The 18,325-nt window shown below is 37.4% G+C and overlaps 2 protein-coding genes across 2 annotated transcripts in view; both read right to left on the bottom strand.

Moving 5' to 3' along the window:
• LOC136418209 (uncharacterized) overlaps positions 1-9,829 on the bottom strand; it is a 166,165-nt gene extending 156,336 nt beyond the window's left edge. The window contains exons 1-4 of the mRNA XM_066404199.1: positions 9,584-9,829; positions 9,444-9,530; positions 9,136-9,350; positions 8,943-9,019 (exon numbers count right to left, since the gene is read on the bottom strand). Of these exons, the coding sequence (XP_066260296.1) occupies positions 8,953-9,019; positions 9,136-9,350; positions 9,444-9,530; positions 9,584-9,703 (489 nt within the window). The 5' untranslated portion in view covers positions 9,704-9,829 and the 3' untranslated portion in view covers positions 8,943-8,952. The remainder of the gene's footprint in view (positions 1-8,942; positions 9,020-9,135; positions 9,351-9,443; positions 9,531-9,583) is intronic.
• Positions 1-18,325, bottom strand: part of ds (dachsous cadherin-related 1) — a 91,572-nt gene that overhangs the window by 25,345 nt on the left and 47,902 nt on the right. The gene's annotated exons all lie outside the window — the stretch shown is intronic.

Here is an 18,325-nt window from a genome sequence, read left to right as displayed (position 1 = left end):
TCTTCAATAGCTAAATGTGTAGCACTTATTCTTGCTGGACTTCTTGTACAATTTTCCTCTTTTCTTTAACAGTCATCTTTCTTGGCCATCCTGTTCGTTTGCGCTTAACAACGAAGTTTTTATTTTTAAACTTTTTGACAATACTTTGAACAGTTACAAAGCTCCTATTAACTATTTACCCTATTTCTCGATATATTTATGTAACCTGATTATTATTTCTCTTTCAGCATTTGTCGTTTCTTCCAATTTTCGACCCACACACAATTTACGTCTTGAAACAATTATTTTTTAGTTTGATTTCTAATCTAACACTCACATTCACTTGCTGTTATCAGCTTGTACAATTTAGGAATGAATATCAGTACATATGATCGCCTCCCTTGCAGGTTCAGACTTGTTTTTGTGTACCGACGTAAATATATGAATACTTTTGCGGTCTAATTTTATAACATGTTTGTAAACATTTTGCAATAGTACTTATAAACAATATGATTTAATAATGAAAAGTATTATAGATTAGATGTTTACATTTTGCCGTTTAGAACAAAATTAATTAGAAAATGTTACAATATACTGATCATATAGTTATTTCATTTTGTTTAACAGCATTACAGGTGTATGAATACTTTAGCTGGCCACTATATTATATGTCCACGATGCATTTGAGCATTCTTTGAAAACGTCCAGTAGTTTTGAGAGTGGAGATGGTGGACCACGAAGTTTCAAGAATTTTCCAGATTTACCTAAACTTATTTGAGCTAATCTTAACAACCATGTGACTGCCCAAATATAACCTTGGAACTGAACGTCTGCCATGTCTGTCTGTCACAGTATTCAGGGGGCAATATGTCAAATTTCCACGGCTTACTCATCTACATTTACATTGCCGAACAATAATTGCGTTTATTAATCTTGTCACAGTGTTAAATTGCAAGTAACTCGTAGTAATTTATTAATTCGGTATCACAGCATTGGTATTTGCATAATATGATAAATTGACGAGGTAGAGAGAGGCACTGAGGTCCGCCAACCAAAACGCATAATGGACAATGAGCAGCTTTGTTTTTGAACGTGGTTTGCATAATGTTGCATTGAACAGGTGTTCGAACATTTGTCCGTATGAAACTACCCCGCACTACACATTTTCTATCTCACTGTAATTTAATTATTATAAATATGACAAAGTGTGAAATTGCTCAATCCAATTCCAATGACAATATCCCGGAGTTATGAGCTGCGCCCTAGTTTATCACAATTAAGTTAATCACATGTTTGTGATTTTTTTTTTCAAGGCGGTTTTGCATACAAAGAAACCAGTTAGCTAAAATGACAACATCTAGGGACGTAAAAATAGGACGCATTAACCATGCTCATTGGCTGATTTTATTCAACATCAAGATTTTACTCTCATGTGTCGATCTTTTGTATCAAATATGCAAATTTGAGGTACTTTATTAAGCGATGACAAGATGCCGAAGACTAATCGCTTTAGAGCAATCATTCTTGTATTCGAAGCAGTAGGAATTTACCAAATTTCAAACATAGTTCAGCAAAACACCTGACGGTCCCTTATGCGGGCAATGTAAAAATTTTTCCACCTACGTTCTAAACTTAATATTTATTAATATTAAGGTTTGTGATATCAGTTGAATTTTTAATTATCACTGGACGCTTTTTGCGGATTCGAAAGGAACTGATAAATAAATAAAACGTTGTGCATCCAAACCGTAGTTGAGATGAACCGATTTTCTACGGTTACACGCCTGAAACAAAGCCTCAATACGAAGAATTAACGAGTGATGATCGGTTTTTAAGCGAATTGGAAAAAAAGCTTGTGACTCTGTGGTCCCCTGTTAATTAAAAGTCGTTTCTCATGAAAATCGTTACTGCCTATTTTTACACTTTTTCATCCGCAGTCCTTCTAGCTCCGCAACGCTACTGAAGCATAACATCGATCGAGGCTACCATTACCATCCACTTCTTAGAAACATAATGAGGTTTCAAAAAAAAGAGCCTTTGTTTTAAATTGTAAATATAATACACATCTCACTGCGGTTTTGAAAGTTCGTCAAATCAAAGAGGATATCACGCTTTGTTCCGAACCAAAAAATACATAAATTGATTTTTTTTCTCAGTTTCAGTTGGAAAACTCACGGATACAAGAGCCACTAATTAAAAGTTACCGTGACGTTCTAATCCCTTCGACAATGCAAAACATACAGGCCGAGAGGAGGAATTATTAACATAACTGTAAAAACAATCAATTAATCGTTACTTTCTAGAGAGAGATTGCATTCAGCCCGAACACAATAGGTAGGAAACGGCTAATAGAATCTAATAATAACTGCCTCAATGCATTCTATGCATTTTTGCATCCTCTTCACTATTATTGGACTGGAGAAATACCCTTATTGTTCTGTAAGAAGAAACATCTTGAGTATTTTACTGTTGATAAATAAAGTTCCACGTCCACGTCCGTGAATTTCGTTAATCTCGAAGACCGATTTGTGAGAAAAGTGATAACAAGCAAAGAAGTACAATTAGACTCAATTGTGGATTATGCAATTAATTTTAACAACTCATGTTCTCAACGACACGCGTAATAATACGGTCAAGTACATGGGGAATAATTACCCCGGTATTGACCATAAGTTATTCTTGGAATGTGTTTTCCTAATTACGGTTATTTACCCAAGTCAGGCAGTTTTGCTCCTCTTGCTCTGACTCGATATTCTATAAATATATTTCTGGGTTAAAGAAAAAGACACAACAGAATGTGACCAATCGTACTGTTAGAAAGTAACGTATCTCCATACCTCCGATAAACAAAAATGATGAGATTTTCCAACGTTACCGTTACGTTACATAACGATGTAATAACGATGTAAGATAGTGGCCTGTTGTATTGCCAGGCAAATGGGTTATTAGAATAAATACGTTCGGCATTATTGTCAAAACGACCGTGATGGCTTGAGTTATTGCCGCAATCTATTTTGATTAGATGCCCAATGCCTTGCTATTTAAAAAGAGTATATAGTAACGCGGAATAAGTGAGTTCGTTCGTTAAAAGTGGTCTTTCCATAAGAGCCTGATGAAGTTTACGGCGATTACGAAGAAAAGTGTCTGCACAAATGTGAAAACATTTCGACCGCCACCGACTTTGGAGACGCGTTAATTTAGGGGAAAGCCCTGAAAATTTGTCAAAAAGGACGTCGGTGAGGTAAAGCGTGGCTAAAACGGTACATGCAGGCTCGTTCTGATTCACGGTGAAGAACACAGGACGAAAATAGGGCATTCGACGGCGCATTTTCTTAAAGTATTTCCCAAAGAATTTAACGAACTGCTTCCATGTAACCGCCCCCTTATCGGTCCAAAGTCACCGTTACAATACGATTACAATAATTGTAAGACAACTCCATTACCAATTCATGATTGTGCATTTGACTGACTGCATGTAGTAAATATTTAAAGGCTGTTTATAGGTAATTTTTCCCATGGTAATGCAGTGAATTTCTAATAATAGAAGAAATATTTCACCTGCTAGTTACTCCTGAATGTGCCAGTCTTGGCCCAAATTCGCTAATGAGTGGTTTTACTTTCAACGAATCATTGTCCTTTAAGAACAGTCGTTAATAGAGCATAACCAGCAATATATTATGCAAAAGAGGAATGGATTCAGTTATTCAATAATAATTGCGGTAAATACACCCACCTTTAACAATTATGAAAGTATCGTACCTAAATTTGAATAATAGTAACGATATTTCATCGCCGGAGGGTGTTAACATCTCTCACCGTGAATTGGGTCAATGAAGGCATGTAACTCAATTAAGGCAGATTTACCAAGTTTGCTAATGCCTTAAATGAGAGAATCGTGACGCTCCTGCTGCGCCACGATGATAAACATTTTAAACAAAACACTTTTGGAATTGTTCGGTGCAGAAGCTGTAAGACACGCCATCCGCGAAGAGCTTTCTAATACATTTTCCCTCAAATAACATTCAGATATTCAAATAAAATTTACAAAAGCAGCTGATTAACACGGGGAACAATGTCAAAGATGTGCAACCTCACTCGCCATTGTCTGGTAGAATGTGTTGGTTGCTGAATGCAAAACTAGAAAAAAAATCTACAGGCCCAATTTCAATAATAAATCACGTATTAACATTCCAAAAGCAAATTAAAAACCATAATCCCTCCTCGACCGGTGATAATTACTACACTTATCTGATCGAACCCCATAAATAAATATGAAACTTCTTTTGTTTATGCTGCCACAACATCGTATATAGTTTATTTTGAAACCATCCGGTCAAGCTACTCTCCAACAACGTGTTTTCTCTTTCTCTCGCATTCCGAGAGCTAAATTTATGCTTAAATTTATGTTGCCATATTCATAATGAGACCTGAAATGACGGAAACTCCAATGAAACGGCATTTGATTTCACTCTGTATGATTTATGTTTTATTTTCAGCATAATACACGAATTGCGTGGAATTGCTTTAGGTTCATGTCAGATCGCCGATAATGACCAAATGATCGTCTTCGTTATTAATATCCAAATGTCGGAGTTTATGCCGATTTCAATCGCGAGTGCGAACAAACGTAAGATCGCGAGTTAGAGAGGAAAGTGTATAGTTCCAAATGCAGGAAAAATCCTCACAGAAGCGGACAAGCAGAAAATGTATAAATTCTGCATTCTATAGGATACCTTTTACACATATAAATATTAAGCAGTCACGACTAAACATTGGCAAACCTTCTAACCTTCCACATAGCTTAACGTGAATGCGCAACGTGCATTATTTGGTGTTGGCACTTCCTTATAAACCATTCTTTGACCGTATTGCCCCGTTTGTGCCATGTTTCAAATTAAAGTATGACCGTTTGGAATATTTTCCATTTATTTATTACCGCGTTTCCCCGAAAATCAGCCCTGGCGCGTCTTTCGCAGCAAAAATTAATATAAAGTCGCGTTTTATTACCATCCAGTCCTCACCCTCATCCTGTTCAAAATGGCGTCGACGACGTTACGTTTGACAGTAGAGTGTCATAGGTCCGACGTTATTTTCCTTCTCTTCTTTCATTGACAAATGACAGAAATGAACTTAAAAAATCCGCACTTCATAATAGTACTCATTGAATGAATTGAACTAAAATGTTGCAACCAAAGAATCTCGGGTACGAAGAAGTAATTTTCGGAGGCCTTTGGGCAGAGAGGCGGTGCGTCGTCATTGGTCGAAGTACGACCGCAGCCACGCTACCGGTTGGTCACGTAATAATGATAATAATAACGGCGGTGGTACTGATGAGCCCATGTGTATCATCCGTAATTGCGAAACCAGCATGGCTTCTGCCTTCTTCCTCGCCTGTTATGTCAGCGCAGAACTGGTTAAGTAATTGTCGTTCGAAGACGGACAACTTGTTCCGGGGGTTACACAGACTTACCTTGGACCCTGTTTACCCATTAAGATGGTAAAATATTCAAATAATAAAAGCAATTGCCTTTTTTACTTATCTGGCATTGGGGATCATATTAGATTAGACGAACTAAAGAAGTCAATAAAGACTTGGGATATTGAGGATATTTGCGCACTTACCATCCGTAAGTGATATGCAAATGGCTGTTCTAAAATTCAAAGTAACGCCTCGTTTAAAGGAGTGCAGCACACCCATTTAGCGACCACGAAGGACAACCACAATTACTTCATTAAAAACACGCATCAGTGGTGGAACTAAGGATGTTTGAGGAGGCAAAAAAGCCCAAGAAAAAAAATTATATTCCTCTGTATCTCTACCTTTATCGTACCTATTAAGAATTCGCATTCTTATTTGCTCGAGTAATTTTCAATAAAAATTAAAATTCCTGGCTTTCTCACATTATTTTGCATCAGCCGAAGAACAGCCTTCACACTTTTTTTCGTGCCATTGTTGCAAACGAGTTGAAAACACTTATTTATCGTTCGTAATCGGATAAGTTATTATTATATGTAAACTAGAGGTATTAAGAGAAGTAATTGAGAAATTTATGGTTATTGCAGTCGGATTGTACCAACATTGCTACTTTCTTATTTTATGACGTGCATTTTACTGCCGTAATTTAATGACGAAAATGAAGCCGTTTACTAAAACTGAGCACTTTTTAATATTACCTGCTAGCGTGTATGGTTTTTTCATGTTGCTTTGCGCCATTAACCAATCAGGGCAAACGGTACCGTTTGCCCTGATTGCAAACGCTCATACCATTCAAAATGGCGTCGACAGTATAATACAGCAAGCGCCATTTTGAATAAGACGAAGAGGCATCGAATGATTTCTTTTCTCTTATTAGATCACATACACTTGAAACATTTCCATTCACCTCTAAAATCTTCTTCAATTTTTGTGGCAGGTTTTTTCAAAATTAATTTTATTTCAGTGCCACTTTTAGCTAAATTTTTATTAATTTTGGCTGCTTTGAAATGGCCTTTCGTACGACTTGAATTTTGAAATTTTGGTTAATAATTACGATAAATAACGTTCAAAAAACGATATATTATGATGTTTATAATTGCCGGGTATTTATTGAATCGTGCAAGCATTATGGTGTAACAAATCATGTACATTATACGCCCCCTTAAAAGGTTTTAGCCTTTTAATGGGTGCGATAAGGCTCGGTTCAAGTTTGGTTTTTAATAGGCGCTTTTTAAGCTGGCAAGCTCTTAATCATGAAAGTTTTCCAAAGACTCCGTTCCAGTCACCGGAAAAAATGGCTGGCATCTGGATCAGTGTTTCGTAGCGTCTTCGGCACACCCCTTGTTTAATTAAGAGTGAACATATTGCGGGGAATGTTGGCGATTTAACGGTACCGCCAAAGGAACATCGCGAGGAGAATCTGAAAAATGCGAGGAATAAAGGTGATATTAATGAAGAGAGGTCGTCTAAAAATTAACGGGATATTTCTTCAAAGCTGGTACGCCCCTGATGTGCGATAATTAGTTGATCACATAAACACAGCGTCGTAGTCGGGTTCGTAATCTTCAGGATCGTGTTTAAAATTAAAAAATCACATTAAGTAATTTCCTGACAATATAAAGAATGATCGATTGTGAAAAAATATCCGGAGATAATAAGATGACATTTTTTGGTGACCATCCATTACCTCGGACAGGCCTACATGTCTGGGTAACCCGAACTGTCAGCTTTCGGTTCGATCAATTTTTGTAATGATTTTTGTTTTCGTATATTTTAGAGTTTATTTAGTATCGGTTACCTTTGATATTACTCTCAACATAGCTATTCGATTTAATAAGTATTTTTTAAATTGCTTCTATCAATGGCTCTAATAAGGTTCAAGATTAAAAGCTTTCAACTGCCAAAGACTTTTAAAGGACTCAATATTGGTGACCATTAAAAACGAGTTTGTATTTAATTTGCTGCAATTACTAATGCCCACTCGTGCACAATTATAAATTGGCGTTATCCATCTCATCTTTGTTAGTAGAAGGATTACACTTAAGATTTAAGAGGTCCGCTTTTCAAACAGAAGCTCATATGCTCAAGACGGCTCATTGTTGATTATTCGAGAGGATTGCAAACATTAGATACCGGCCATTAAGTAGAAACAGCTCTAACATGGCCGCACTCAACGAAAAAGATTGGAATTTTAACATTTTCTCGAAGACTGACTGTGACTCTCATTCATGCGAACGAAACTGATTAGAATGAAACTTGTGGATTTTTGCGCCACTCACAGTGTGTGCATGTGTGTGTGTGTGTGTGTGTGTCGTATTGCTTCATGTGAAACATCCACAGGCATCATCTTCCTATAGAAGTAGTAATTTTTGGTCGAAGAATAATGTGGTCTTGGCAGTGTTATTACTCGGCTGTCGGTGAACCGCAATAAATAATTGAAGCTATTTTACGAGAAAGAATGCCACCGCAATATATTTTAAGGTGCGGAAACGTCGAAACCGCATTTTTTACCCAGATTATGACTGATATCTCTCATATTTTGCATCTGTTTTTCCAATCACAGAGTTCAGAGGAACCTTTCCGTCAACCCACACGAGTAATTACGAAGAAGCCCGTCTCGGCCCAAAACGTATTCATCAACAACGTCTTAATAAGAACAACACCGATGTCGAAATTCTTTAGAGGCAGATCCCGGCACTTTTCGTTAAGGAAGATTATTTAATTGATATGTTTTTAAATGTTGATAATCCATTTTGACTGTCATCTGGGAATAAATTATAAAAATTTAACTGGTTGCCCGCTGACAATCTAAAATTTTAACCGGTTTTCGGCCTGTTATCTCTGCTTTTATTAGGAAGGCAGTAGATGTAACCGTTGTTTTATTTTCAGGAACCAGAAGGGTATTTTATAAGTAATTACTGCCCGATGGTTTTTACCTGCCTCGCTTTAACCATAACCGATCGAGATAAATTTTATTAATGCGCGAGTATTGACAATAATCCTTTAATCGCAGTATGGCAAATAAATTACATGTATTGTTACTAATTTGCCGCTACTGGGTATGCAATTATCTGAAAACTTTGTGGAGATAGAATGGATTCGATACAAAAGTCATAAGCAGCATATCTTACTTCGAATTTCGACTGTTTTTAAAATGTGCAGTTTTGACAGTCGCAACTCCACATTGACATCGATTAAAGAGCTGTCAAACTTAGCATTCCGATTTGCCGAAGCGCATACTCTAAACGTCGATATCCGGAAAACAGTTGAAATTCGGAGTAAGATATGTCGAAAATATGCTCTTTTTAACAAGCCCGTATGTTTAAATCTGGGATTATATCTTTATACTGCCTCAAACCATTCATTCGTCACAAAAGTTGTGTAGTGTAACAACAGAACCCAATGTGTACTAGTAAACTAATAGAACATTTAAATTGCAACGTTTGGATATATTACGGTAGAAAAATGCTAAACTGGATGGCATAAAAAACGATATTTTAAGTGGGAGGATCTTCTTTTAGCTCGCCTTTACTCTCTCGGCCATTATCATCTATTTCCATTGCTCTGAAACACGAACAGAACATTAGTAAACCTTGCGGCCTAAGATTCCTAAACGTGCAAGATATTCTCAGCAAATTCTTAAGTTCAATCGAGATTTAACACTTCGAAACTCATCTTACCCGAACGGCCTGAACGAAGGATCAGAAATGTCGATGCAACCCCATGCAGTGGGGATGCAAAGTTCTACTTTAATTTCAATTTTTACATTTTTGAACTGTATCTCAACGTTCTCATATTCAGATTTAATTCTATCTAACTTCTTTTTAGATTGGTTTTTGGCTTCCAAGATTTGAGAATCTAAAATATCTCTAATTTCTTCTTGATTAGATTGAGCCTTAAAACAAAAAAAGGAGAATGAAATAAATTCGATGTAGCAGAGGGAAAAGAAGCTGTTCAGGAGCACATCAGAAGTATAAATTGTTATTACCCTTGGGCGATAACTCGGGTCATTAAGGTTTATACATCCCCATGGTGTCGGAATGCATTTGCTGCGGTATCCTTCCCATAACTCTTCCTGAAATTTTGAATGAATCCGCTTCTTTGTATTTATAATAAAAAGGAACCTACCTCGGCAATTGAACTTTCATCCGCTTCTTTTGGTTCCTCAACTGGAGCTGCCCGACACACGCCCCTTAATACACACCCCACAATCAATAAGACTGTAATGATCCCATTCATATTGCTCATGACATTGATCTGCACTCATCAAATGCTCTAGAACTCATTGTGCAACTTTCCTCATCGATTCATATAATATTTCCTGCGAAAAGTGACGTGGAGTCACATTGGAGTGGATTTTAAAAAAAATCTGGGGAAGCCGTGAAAAATGGTTCCAATTTTGAGATAAAGAAGCGGTTTTGAGGTTTTGTTTTCAGTTTTTTTTTTGGTGATTAAAGAGTTGATGTTCTTATGTAGTTCCGGAGCTATGGAAAATATTAATTAATGACGCAACTTATGGGCAGAGAGTTTTAAAGTTTAGTCGCTTTTCCCCTTCTTTGCCTTCAAGAACGACTCTCTAATCCAGCCGATTGCGCTGTCACACTTGACTGAATTACAACCCCGGATTAACGTTTCACATCAGTTTGTCCATAAATTCCACGTCACTCATCAGCGATGGAGGTTAAATGTTATTACGATTTATGATGTTTTCTCTTCTAATGTATCTACTCTTTACATCTTCCACAAACAGCCCACAGGCGATATCCACGTAAAAATCCCGTTAAATAGATGAAGTTCAGATCGATCCACAGCTACAGACCGCGTGAAGGTCTGATGGCTTCTGGTGCAATATTAAAACAGCTCTATAGAATTTTTGGATATGTGCAAACAGTGTCCTTGGTGCATGATTCTCTCTTAATCCGAGGATTAAATTTACAAGGGAAACGTGCTTGTTCCACAATATCGTGGTGATGGAAATGGATATTCTTGTCTCGTAACTCACTCATTGTTGATACGTTTTTGATGAGTCAAGAAGATTAAAGGGAATTCAGAAGCTACGCTACTGACATCTAATAGCATAATTAACCGAGATGGAACAAAAACGAACTTGCAAAAGAGAATAATGGACTCCTAGACATATTACGCATTTTTCCACTCTCATTTAATATCATCGATGCTTGCCGGGAACTGGTTTCATGCGAAATCCATTTAGGAATCGCTGCTCGAAGGTAGTACTTAGTTTGATGCAAGACCTTCTTCCTTTTCTTCTATTTTCAGCAACTACGGACGTTACTAAGAATTAACGACTTTTTAACACTCAGTCTTGGATCGGACCTCATAAAATTGCAGTAATATCATGCCTATTGTTGCAAATGCTGTTTTTTCGCAACGATTCACACCTGCTATAAATAATGTAACGTCACCCTCAGTTAGTGATGGGAAAATGTGTGAGGTATCGATAAGCTTCGAGACACAAGGAATTTTTCATTAAAATTAATTAATGCCTAAATTAGACGTACATTAGATCAAGTCATATTATCATAACTGCTTCTCCCTTTTACCTCATTAGCTCGATTATTATCTCCTGCTACAAGTCCATGTTTGCTTCGCTGTTTCCTTTCAACGTGCCCCGTCTTTATCGTTATATTGATAAATTAAGGAATAAGTCGCCACAAAAACCACTGGTTGACTGGTTTGAGTGTTTCGATTTAAATACCAACTATTCGGTTTTTAATACCACACTGTTCGAAGATCGCTTCGAGGAATGCCCGCACACTTTTTTTCATCGTCGAAGACAAGAAGTGTTGCCGGGGATAAACTGCCACATTGAAAAACTGGCAGATTAGTAATTAGAAGTCCTAACGCAAATGGCAGAATATGATGATTGGAGAATAATTGATTTAACTAAATGCAGATTCGCAAAAGCCGACGAGAACTCTGTTTCTGGTGGTGTGAGAAACGTGCCATCGAAGACGCAAAGGGAGAAGGAATAAAAACGAGTTTGTGCTTTACAAGAGTTTTCTTCAAAAGGCAAAAGTACCAACAATTCAATTTGGTACAACGTCCACAATGTCCCAAAAACTGGCAGATTAGTTATTATAATAGAAGTCCTAACGGAAACGGTACAATATGATGGCGCAAGACTTTTCCTCGCCACTTTACCAGCAAAAGTGCACTTGAGTTTTCTCTTATCAGTGTATACAAATAGTAGAGAAGCGTATAAAGAGAAAATTGCGTCATGTCGGCCAAATCGTGAACAAATTCCCAATAAATCATAATTTCAAAAAAAACGCCATTACCAAGAACCATTTCAAATGAGATCACGCTTCTTATATTACCATATATCATTATCAGTTTTCCTTTCTATATTGCAACAATTGGCACTTGCTTTATGTGCCTGAGAGTGTAAAATATGTTATGATTCAAATGTGTCTTAATATATGGAATGTTTGCCTCCGTGCCGACCATACTTATCCACCATTGATTTATTTTTCCTATACGTGACTCAATTATTTGATCGATGGTGCTGATTACGATCGGCCTCCGTAGAAAAACAATAAAATAATTTTCCCATTGAATAAAATATGCAAAATATCGGTCAGTCCATAAAAGAATTCCTCGGACATATTAATTAGTTTATTAACATTAACCAGCTGGGATGTAATTAATATTAGTTCTAATGCTGCCGATTGCATGCAAATTTTTCCACGCAGGTGCTACTTCCATTAGTAATTCATTAGATAATGCAATATCTGCCTGAAAGATCTCATACACCGGCAGAAAATCAAATTCAAAATCTACGAATTCAGTCCGATCTCATCATGAGGAAGAATATCGATTTTATTCGCTCTGAAAACGATGAGTAATAACGGATATTACCTTGAGGCAGCAGTTAAACATGCAGTTTATGGGCATTGAATCGGTGCTCTAGCTGCGAGTTCGACTTTTGTGGAGAAAAATGAGTCGTTAGTTATATTCCATATACATACGTTTTTCCTTATGTTTTTCGTTCAGATTAGGTTTCTCCAAGGTAATGCACCTAACGGCAAATGCCATTGGATACGAATAAAATCAATAAGGTCGTGTAAAAGACGAATGCCGCAATATTGTTGTAAATCTATTTACTACGAGCATTCTCCTTTCGATTAAATGGTAAATTTATTAGTAGGTACACAATATTATAACACAGAAAATGTGCGTAGGCCTATTAGAAAGCAGACTCATTGCGCAACCATTAGGGATGGGCCAAAGTTTTATTTAATGACTAATAAATAATAATCGAATAATTGATTCCCAGGAGGTAGATTTACCATACTAAAACATCTCGTTTCAACATGCTTTCATTTCGGGTCCATGACCGTATAAAACGTTTATATTTTTAATAAATGGGAAAATTTGTATTCAGAAACGAGCCTTCTCTTGGCATTGTTCGGAAGATAGACAGCCCACGTCTGTGCCGGCACTGAAATATTGATGTAATCTGACAGATAAGCAACCCCTTTCCGTGCTTTAAAGTTCTGCATTCAAGTCGTACGACCGAACGAGAGGTCGTAGGTTACAGTGGTACTCTCCGTAAACGTATATCGCGCATCAGAAGTCGTTTGTTTGCTTTTTTCGGTAAAAAATGACTTTTAATGGGATCGCGCATTTTTATTTCGACTTCATGGAAAAGCAGAGGCGGCACTTTAGGGCGCGCAATTAGTTACGCGCACGCATATGAAACGAATTGAATCTCAATGATGAGGGCGCGCCCGGCTTGAAAACCAGAAGCCGTCTTATCTTTCACGGTAATCGTTGTATATCAAATATGAGCGGTTAGAATTGACTTATTAGGTGACAAATCCTGTGTGAAAAATTATGGCTTGCAGGCGTTCTTTCTATCTTTGATCTAGAGAGAGAAAGAAAGAAAAAGAGAGAGAGCGCACAACCAATTAGAGATCTCTTAAGGAAAAGCTGGTCAAAAAACTTTAGGAGGACGTTTGGAGAAGGTGAGAAGGGAAAGTGGTTTTTCAGATGATATCACGAAGTTTCTTTAATTGTTGGAAGGAGAAACTTGAACAACGTTTCCTCGAGGAAGCGAAGGACCGATTCTCGAAGGAAACATGACTGTGCCCATGTGGATCAGATTGAAGGCTAAAATAATTGAAACCATTGGACAAGTCTTATACAGTTATTATAGAATCACGTAACCCATGTACCCCGATTTGTGCATAAAGTTTGATTGTCTCTTTCGACTACATTTTAATTCCAAAGTGAACCTTCCATTGCATGATTAAACTTCCGTTTCGCAGCTGCAAACCTGCTCACAAAAATTATCCGACCGAAGAATAATAAGATCTGCAAGTGGCCATTTTGGCATCGATTTCCTGTGTTCGTAAACCACGTGTGTCTCTGCTGGAGGCAAAACGAATTAATTGGCTAAATGGCAGATTCGACATTTAAATGAAGAAAGACTCGGCGGCCCAACAACCGCATGGGTCGCACAAAAAGATAACCCCATGCACTGACATCTTAAAGGATGCCCCGGCCCCAACTAATGAAAGTATTTAAACGGATTTATGCGATACGTTAAATGCGATACGGTTATACATTTCTGATGAGCATTACTGCCTAAACTTTAAAACTCTTGAAGCTTGAGCTATCTATGGTCAGTTTAATTTTTTTTTCATTGGGGAGAATAGCGCCTCATTGTTCTCAGTTAAAACTAACTGAAGGGCTCAGATGAACATACATACATATATATGAGCATGTAAAATATGCATATATCGACGAACGTCTCAGCCCTTAGTAAAGGGCGAATATTCTTCTCAGTTAGTTTTCACTGAGATTAGTGCGTAATGCCACCGTCACTTGTGGATGAGGCCTTATTCCCAAATAAAAGACAAGAATAAATGAACAATCCGCCTCGAACGTACAGAACACGTGGCCAATTGTTATCCATTAGATATATTCAAATCTTGGTCAGTTTACTTCCTCTTCGGCAGCGTTTAATATTACAATGCCGATCCTAATTAATATTGTCACTAAAGTGGGAATTGAATAAGCAATTCTGATCAGTGCCACATGTAGGTGGTGTCTGCATCCTGTAAACATTGTAGATGCTTGAAATTTACTTACTACTCATCGAGGTGGTCAGATCCTCAGCTTACCTGCAACAGAAATGAAAACATTAATAATATAAATAAAAGATCCATGAGACAACAACATTAAGATATTTCACTGGTAAGTTTGACAGGTCCAGATAAGACCGTTTTTAATTGGCTCGGCCGAACTTCCTATTTAGAAGATCCATTAACTGGGCATACCGCAACGGGACGGTGTTAGAAAATCAGATTGTCCGAGTAAGTAGTAGTAGTTGGTACCGAGTACCCGTATAGCCGGTTGCGAGATGGCGCTCTTGTCGCTGTCACCGATTTGGTTCTGTACTGCGGTCATTACTGTCTTGGACTCGCTAATGAGGTTGCTCACTATTCATGAGCGCGGAGGCGGTACTAGAAATAAACCACGACACCGCTGTATACATGCTCCTTTCTTTTGTTTCGGGTGCCAGGAATGCCCTCTAAGTGCAAGTGCGCGCGTTTATAAACAAACAAAACAAAGGACAATTGCAGATTTTTATCTAGCGGTTCGCGAGAGATAGAGGTGGTCGGCACCAACTCGGACTGGGATGGCAGCACCAGCAAAAATATACGTTAGGAATGTACATACTCGATGGTTATTAACAATGTTGCTTTAAAACTCATCCTCATCAAAATTACCGAAAACGTAATTTCAGGGTAATAAGAAGGCATAACCCGAAAGATTGTTAATTTACTTGGAATTTTTTGCGGTTTTATTCACGAGACTGCCACGACTTTACGATATCATCTTCCTGGCTGAATTTCAATTAAAGTGCAGTGTTCTTAAAGACAATGGACAATCTTTTTATTTGTCCGGGGCATCCGCTCCGATATTGATAGCTTGTAATTTCCCAATTTCTTTAAAAAACGATCGCGTACGTCCCTTTTGGGCGGTTGCAAAAACTTGTTAACTTTACGGATCCTTAAGACGTCCACGATGGTACCGTGAAGCTCGATAATAACGGACGTACATTTTTAGAGTTTTATTCTTTTCCGAAGGGGCTTGTTGGGCTACAATACAGTTAGCAATTTAAAATGCAGGGTCGTTTAATTACAAAAAAACATATTCTCGTTTTTTGTCCAAATTGCCAAAGGAGGAGCTAATGTTCATGCTAATAAACCTCAATACATTCCCCCCTGTCCGTCTATTTTTTTCTATATACTTATATATGATCTACTAGGTATAGATAATCTGATATACTATGTAAATCAATGCATTTTTTTTTATGTGCAAAAATCGTATATTTTACTGTAATTTCAAGCGTCCAACACCAACTCAAAAAAGTGCCAAAAACGTTCAGCCTACGTCACCGGGACTTATTTTCTCGATTTTGAAAGGGCCCTCTAAAAACTGTTCTATGAGTGCATTTTCAGACAAAATGAGCTTCTTGAGTGCTGACTTTAGGAATGCGCCAAGATAGACGAGAGAAGAAGACAAATTGGCATAAGCATGACACGCGCATTTCTGTCTCCAAACGGGAGGTAGTAAAAGCAACACTAAACAACTATTATTTAAATCGTATGTCAAGTGTTATGTCTTTGTTATTCAAATAAGACGCCATTGCACGATAACAACCGGGCAATATTAATTGTTATGCAAGTTTGCATAGGGATTTTTGCCGCGCCATAACTGTTTAGAAATGTGTCGTAAAATGTTAGAACCAATTGGCCTTAGTCCGAGATAATCCGAGGATTTAAGGTCAATATGCGGGTCGCCTCGACAAGTACGATTCGGGTAAATGAAAGGCCCTAAAAAAAGAAGAGGGAGAAAAAAAGAAGAGACGAGCGTATTCGTTCGCAGTAAAAATTGCAGGTCGTATAAAGACATTATTATTGCCCATAAGAAAAATACCGTCGTGTAAAAGTTAATAAAGGCTCTCGCCGAATGCCGAAAAAGATTATTTAAACTGGGCTCAATCCGTTTTATTGGCCATAACTTGGGGAGAGCGCGAATTTTGATATGGTCCATGAATCACTTTCGGAACCTCGCTCGTATTTATCGGGAACCAAACTGCTTACAAGCAACATTTTTGAGACCTCTGGGATGTATTTTACAGACCAAAATCCGCAGGATCGGGCTCGCACGAGACCTTTATCAATTATTATAATATCCCGGAAAACTGCGTCTTCCGAGCTAAATCGTTAGAGCAAATTGCATATTGAGCTTAGACGATATATTCAAATTACCATGCATAACTGTCAATGGGAAACAGTTAGTGGCAAATAATTTGCTGGATTTATTGATTTTATATTGTAATGTCGCTGTTAATAGTTCCTGCTGGTTTCTGCCCTTTTTAAGCCCCCGATGCGGCTAAGTGTCAGGGTTCTACTTTAGAGATTTGGGAAGGAAAAGATTATTTCCTTCCTGCTGTACAGAATAAAGTTAAAGTTTTCCCGACCAAGCACTCGCTACTCTTGATTTACCCTAAAGTAAAATTAATAAAAATAAATAATTTTTCGTAGAAACATTAGATTTTGTAGTTCCTCCTCGAACAACTGTAACTTTTTAAGGAAAATTTTTCGCGTTAGAACATTTTGATATCCGCAACGTTACGCTGTTGAACAAATATACAAAAGAAGGCATTGTTTGTATAGAAGAAAAATGTGTTTGTCCAAGACTAAAATATAAAATGCTTTTCTCATCCTACCCTAAACCAATTTACTTTTTCAATTATCATCAGCTGCCGATGAAGATCCACAGTCCCATCAAGAAGCTTAGAAAATATCGTGTAAATTTTACTTAAATTTTTGAAGAATTTCGATTAATAAAACAAATCTATGAACTAAAATGTTAAAAATGATTAAAATGATGATAAAAAAAACAGAAGCTGATAAAAAAATTCCGCAATAAAATAGATATTTCGATGGGCTATTTGACGAAACCCATGAATGTTCCATTAAAAAAAAAACCAAAGTGAAAATAAACCATCATTCCGTATCGTTTGGAGAGAACATCTTCGAATGGAAAAAAGAGACCGAGTTATGCAAATTAATGACTATTGCTCCATAATTTTGCATTTCAATGATGTGCAAAAAAGAGTAGTCCTATTAAGAGGGTCACTTCTGAATTTAAATATTTCTTAAAAAGTGGTCTCTTTAACAAGGCTAATCAACATTAAGCCTACGGTATGGTCCCCTGAAAAATATATGGTATTTTAAAGGAAGACACCGCCGGAATGTGGGATGATGGCCAACTTATGGTAATCCGCGAACTGGACATTGTCTCGTATTGTTTTTAATTATTGCCCCTTGATAAGAACACATGTGTATCTCTGTGTGCAACCACATACAAGATTTCCCATTTTTTTTCATTTTTAAGTAAAAAAAATCTTTATTGCTGTCGACAAGGACAATTTTCTTATAATACACCAGACCTGACACAAACAGCCTGTAATATTCCATAGAAAATCTAATCTAATCCACGGCACAAAGATGGTCGATCCCACAGGTCTGCGGACTATCTCCGAACATCTGCAATAAGCCCAAGAACCGAACAATTAAGAATCTAATTTGCATTCTCAGTATGTGACTGAGCCAATGCGAATAAAACGAGCGCATTGGTACTACACATAGCATATGCACAGATTAAGAGCCGGATAGTACCAGTAGGTAGTACCTACTGGCTAAGAATTTTTAGCGCAAGGCCCGAGATAGTGTCGTATTATTCAGGTATGCTCAGTGACAATGAGTACGTGGCACGCCTCACCGTGATAACAAAACCCGATAGGGCAATAAGTTTATTACGTCTGAA

The sequence above is a fragment of the Euwallacea similis genome, chromosome 33 (assembly GCF_039881205.1).
Source record: "Euwallacea similis isolate ESF13 chromosome 33, ESF131.1, whole genome shotgun sequence".
Taxonomy (NCBI): domain Eukaryota; kingdom Metazoa; phylum Arthropoda; class Insecta; order Coleoptera; family Curculionidae; genus Euwallacea; species Euwallacea similis.
The sequence above is the reverse complement of the archived record's forward strand: the minus strand, read 5'-3'. Positions and strand labels throughout refer to the sequence as shown.